The following is a 5,674-nucleotide window of genomic DNA, read 5'->3' as shown; positions in this document are numbered from 1 at the left end:
TGTATCTTTAGTAGAGATGGGGTTTCACCATGTTGGTCAGACTGGTCTCGAACTCCTGACCTCGTGATCCGCCCTCCTCGGCCTCCCAAAGTACTGGGATTACAGGCGTGAACCACCACGCCCAGCCAATCTTTTATATTTTTTAGAGATGGAATCTCACTATGTTGCTCAGGCTAGCCTTGAACTCTTGGGCTCAAGTGATCTTTCCCACCTCAGCCTCCCAAGTAGCTGGGAGTACAAGCGAGCACATCTTATTTTTAAAATGACACTTGAATTTCCTTTTGGTACACAGTTTACCTTATCCATCTTTCTACTGAGTTATTAATATTTCTCTTACTGAAACATATCCCCTTTTCTGAACATGGGTTGCCAATTTCTTTTTTTTGAGACAAAGTCTTGCTCTGTCACCCAGGCTAGAGTGCAGTGGTGTGATCTTGGCTCACAGCAACCTCCACCTCCCAGGTTCAAGTGATTCTCCTACCTCAGTCTCCCGAATTGCTGGGACTACAGGCATGTGCCACCACGCTGGGCTAATTTTGTGTATTTTTAGTAGAGACGGGGTTTTACCATGTTATCCAGGATGGTCTCGATCTCCTAACCTCGTGATCCGCTTGCCTTGGCCTCCCAAAGTGCTGGGATTACAGGCGTGAGCACCTGCGCCTGGCCTTTTTTGTATTTTTTTTAGTAGAGACAGGGTTTCACCATGCTGGCCAGACTAGTCTCAAATTCCTGACCTTGTGATCTGCCCACCTTGGCCTCCCAAAGTGCTGGGATTACAGGCGTGAGCCACAGTGCCCAGCCTGGGCTACAAATTTCTTTTCCTAGTTTATAATTTGTCTGTTTTGCCTCTGATATGTTTTGCCATGCAGAAATTTTTCTATTTTTACAGCTGATTCTCAGTCTTTTATCACTTACAGGGTTTATATCACACTTAAAAAAAACATAGCACAATTTTAACTGACAGCTCTCGAAAAATTCAGTTTGGTTATGACTTTTACAGTTCAACTACATGAACAGAGCCTCTAACTGACAGAAATTTCCATTATACCTAAATAAAAATATACTTGGGAGGGCAGGAGCACAAACACTTTCTGGAAAAATTTTTTGCAAATTATCAATCAGTAAAATAAAACTGTTTGTATTCCCAGCAGTGTAGGCCTTCGTAATCTAATTAACAGATTCTGTCTGAAAACTGTCAGATTTGTTTTCAAATAATCCCTACATATTTAAACGAAGGCATTTAAGACCTATATGAATAAGAGACAACAGCACCTTATAACTCACGTGCATAAAGATAGGAGTTTGAAAGGTACTTCCTGAAGCAGGAAGACTTGGTAGGCTAGCTAATTACACAAAGGGCTAAAAGACATTCTTTGCCTAATATGGACCATCTGTGATAGAATACTAGCAATCTCAACCCTTATTTTCACCATGGAGAAGATACTATGGCAGAAATACCATCATCGTTTCAACCAGTGCCCAAAAGTGTCAAGTATGAATCAGCATTTCCATCTTACAACCTATTTTTACTCCTATGTCCACATTGCTTGATCTCTTTTAGTAAAAGTTCCTCTATACAAGATAAGGAGAAAAAGCATTCTTTTGTGATTATAATACACTAAATGTTTCTGGGTATTACAGTTTTATAAAAATCATGATAGTTCTGTGTGCGTGTGCGTGTGGCTGTGTGGTGTGTTTCTGAGACAGGGTTTCACTCTGTTGCCCCGGCTAAACTGCAGTGGTGCGATCGGCTCACTGCAACCTCCACTTCCTGGGTTCATGTGATTCTCCAGCCTCAGCCTCCTGAGTAGCTGTAACTACAGGAACAAGTCACCAACACCCGGTTAATTTTTGTATTTTCTTTTTGTAGAGGTGGGGTTTCTCCATGTTGCCCAGGCTGGTCTCTAATTCCTGAGCTCAAAGTGATCCACCCGCCTCAGCCTCCCAAAGTGCTGGGATTACAGGCTTGAACCACCAGGCCAAGCAGTTTTCTTTTTTAAAGAATATGTTTTACACTTAGAGTTCAGGAAAATTACTTAAAACTGGACCCAGGCCGGGAGTGGCGGCTCACACCTCTAATCCCAGCATTTTGGGAGGCCAAGGCAGGCAGATCATGAGGTCAGGAGTTTGAGACCAGCCTGGCCAACATGGTAAAACCCGTCTCTACTAAAGACATAAAATATTAGCTGGGTGTGGTAGCGGGTACCTGTAATCCCAGCTACTTGGGAGGCTGAGGCAGGAAAATCACTTGAACCCAGGAGGCAGAGGTTGCAGTAAGCCAAGATCACACTATTGCACTCCAGCCTGGGCAACAGGGCAAGACTTCATCTCAAAAAAAAAAGAAAAAAAAACTGGGCACACAAAAGCTATAATAACAATCCATTCCAGTAAGATTTATTTTCTTTTTTTTTTTTGGAGGCAGAGTCTCACTCTGTCACCCAGGCTGGAGTACAGTGGCACGATCTCAGCTCACTGCAACCTCCACCTCCTGGGTTCAAGGAATTCTTGTACCTTAGTCACCTGAGTAGTTGGGACTATAGGCACATGCAACCATGCCTGGCTAATTTTTTGCATTTTTAGTAGATATGGGGTTTCACCATGTTGGCCAGGCTGGTCTCAAATTCCTGAGCTCAGACAATCTGCCCACCCCGGCCTCCCAAAGTGCTGGGATTACAGGTGTGAGCCACTGTGCCCAGCCAGACTTAGTTTATTTTCTATTGGAATTATTTATCTGAACAGATTATAAACCATCTTTACCAGGTTTGTGAAAATTCAGATGGTCTACGGGTGAGCTGTCACTCAGTTGCCAAACTGTCTTAATCTTCTTTTGACCACTATATATTTCCACTCTCCATTTCTGTGGCTTCTCACTAAGGAAAGAATAAAACAACAAAAGAAAAATTGTCAAAAACAGTAATTTTCTTCCTTCCCTCTAAAGCCATTTAGTGAAGTCCTCAAGTGATAAGCACTGAGGACAAAGAGGTAAATGGGTCACAATTCTCGCCCTTGAGGTGTATAGTCAAGAGAGGGAGAAAAACAAGAATAAAAGTAACAGTTTGGAAAAAAAAAATGCTACAAGAGAGAAATACTAGGTATGTTAGGGGAAAACAGAAGACAGGAATATAACTCAGATTGGGGATTGCAGAGTTGGAAAGAATCCTCAGACGCTGTAATGTGTGAGCTGAGTATGAAATAACAAGGAGTTAGTCAGGCAGATAAGGTCCAGGATGAAGGAATGAAGCATGAGTAGGCACCGAGGGTTAAAAGAGAAGAATGTCTGAAGAAATGCAGTAACAGAGCATCCCTGTGATAGGAGCCATTTAAAGAGGAGGAAGTCCTGGTGGGATCTGAACTTTTAGGAAGATCATTTTGGCAATGACATAGAAAAGATAACAGAGGCAGAGAACACAGTTAGGAAAAAGGGTTTTACCACAGTCCAGGTATGAAATGATTCGGATGTGAAACAAAGTTATGATGATGTGATGATGTGAAGATGTAGAGAAGGGGACAAATTCTAGAGTTACCAAGGTCTAGACTCAGTAATCTTTTTTTCTTTTTTTGAGACAGGATCTTGCTCTGTCACCCAGGCTGCAGTGCAGTGGCGTGATCACAGTTCACTACAGCCTCGACCTCCAGGCCTCAGGCAATCCTCCCACCTCAGCCTCCCTAGTAGCTGGGACTACAAGTGCATGCCACCATGCCTGGCTAATTTTTATACTTTTTTGTAGAGATAGGGTTTCACCATGTTGCCCAGGCTGTCGGTAACCATTTAAAGGAATGAGGAATGAGTGGAGGATAAGCACTAGCTTTATGTTTTGGGCATTAGGTAGAGATTAATGATGGTCATTTGAGAGACGAAGTATGGGAGGAGGAAAAAGCACTGAGAAAGAGATGAGGTGTTTGGCTTGACAGTTTGAACTGCTACTTCAATAAGCTGGGTATTCTCAGCTAATAAGCTTTTAGAAAAACGGGTCTGAAGCTCAGAGAAGCTGGAGGTGTAAGTTATGAATTATCGTTCGCCTAGATGAGTTGAAGCCTTGAGAATAAATGCAATCACCAAGGGAAGATAGGAAGTAATAAGAAAAGAAGGCAGAGGGTAGAGTCCTGGTGAAAAGCAGCAGAGGAAGAACAACTTGAAAAGAGAACTCTTCTCAGCCTTTCAGGTGGGCCAGAGAGGTAGAAATCAAATGAAGACAGATGCTATGTCACAGAAACTAAGGAGACAGGTTCAAGAAAGCAATAGTGCTAAATGCCAAACAGCCTTATAAGTGCTTACTGAAGTAGGCCGGGTGTGGTGGCTCACACCTGTAATCCCAGCACTTTATGAGGCCATGGTGGGCGGATTACGACGTCAGGAGTTAAGAGACCAGCCCGGCCAACACAGTGAAACCCCGTCTCTACTAAAAATACAAAAATTAGCCAGGTGTGGTGGCAGGTGCCTGTAATCCCAGCTACTTCAGAGGCTGAGGCAGGAGAATCACTTGAAACCAGAAGGCGGTGGTTGCAGCGAGCTGAGATTGCGCCACTGCACTCTAGCCTGGGCAACAAGAGCAAAACTCTCCCTCAAACAAACAAACAAAAAAAGTGCTTACTGAAGTAGGAAGAATTGGTGGGCCAACCAATTACACAAGGTGCTAGATAGAAAATAATCTTTTACTGAAATGCATCCACTGGCTTTGACAATTAGAAGGCCATTGGTGACCTTTGCCAGAGCAATTTCAGGGGGAATGATGGGAGTTTGACTAAGAACGAACTAAATAGAGTGGCTGTAGTATGAGAGAAATTTCAAGTATATCATATGCTGAGAGAAGAGTCAGGGAGACCCTCACTGGAGGTAACCTCAGTGTCCATGTGGATGAACAATCTATCATCTCAGCCTCACCATACTTTCTCTAATCCCAAACCCTTCTCTCACTCCCACAGTTATACCCTGGACCCTATTTTCACTATCCTGGCCATTTTTCTCCTCATCTGTCATTTCCTTTCGGGCTATACTTTCCACTCTTCTCTGAAGGAATAACAAATACAGAGAAAAATGAAAGACTAGAGGCCCAACGGTCTAGAGAGAGGTCTGAGAGAAGGAAGAGGGAGAACTCTGTCAGACTATGGTCACAGATGATTAAGGTTTCAGAGGTGACAAAGCTCTGGGTCATGAGGTCCCTACTGAATGTGAACACTGAAATCTTGCCTGGGATCATGGCTGGTATTATTATTATCGAGACGGAGTTTCGCTTTTGTTGCCCAGGCTGAAATGCAACGGCATGATCTCGGCTCACTGCAACCTCTGCACCCTAGGTTTAAGTGATTCTCCTGTCTCAGCCTCCCAAGTAGCTGGGATTACAGGTGCATGCCACCACACCTGGCTAATTTTTGTATTTTTAGGAGAGATGGGGTTTCACCATGTTGGCCAGGCTGGTCTCGAACTCCTGACCTCAGGGGATCCACCTGCCTCAGCCTCCGAGGCAATGCTGGGATTACAGGCGTGAGCCACCACGCCCAGCTACTATTATTTGTTAATAGAGACAGGGTCTCATTATGTTGCCCAGGTTGGTCTTGAACTCCTGAGCTCAAGTTATCCTCCCACCTCAGCCTCCCACAGTGCTAGGATTACCAGCATGAGCCACCACACCTAGCCAAAACTGCTTACCTTTGATATAAGTTCTTTACAGCAGTT

At 43.9% G+C, this 5,674-nt stretch overlaps 1 protein-coding gene across 1 annotated transcript in view; it reads right to left on the bottom strand.

The window, feature by feature from the left end:
- Positions 1-5,674, bottom strand: part of ZWILCH (zwilch kinetochore protein) — a 45,294-nt gene that overhangs the window by 4,700 nt on the left and 34,920 nt on the right. The window contains 2 exon segments of the mRNA XM_011968444.1: positions 2,758-2,870; positions 5,648-5,674. The exon segment at positions 5,648-5,674 is cut by the window's right edge and continues 2 nt beyond it. Coding sequence (XP_011823834.1) covers positions 2,758-2,870; positions 5,648-5,674 — 140 coding nt within the window.

This window comes from Mandrillus leucophaeus, unplaced genomic scaffold (assembly GCF_000951045.1).
Source record: "Mandrillus leucophaeus isolate KB7577 unplaced genomic scaffold, Mleu.le_1.0 Scaffold12, whole genome shotgun sequence".
Classification (NCBI taxonomy): Eukaryota; Metazoa; Chordata; class Mammalia; order Primates; family Cercopithecidae; genus Mandrillus; species Mandrillus leucophaeus.
Note: the sequence above shows the minus strand (reverse complement) of the source record. Positions and strands in the feature narration are given on the sequence as shown.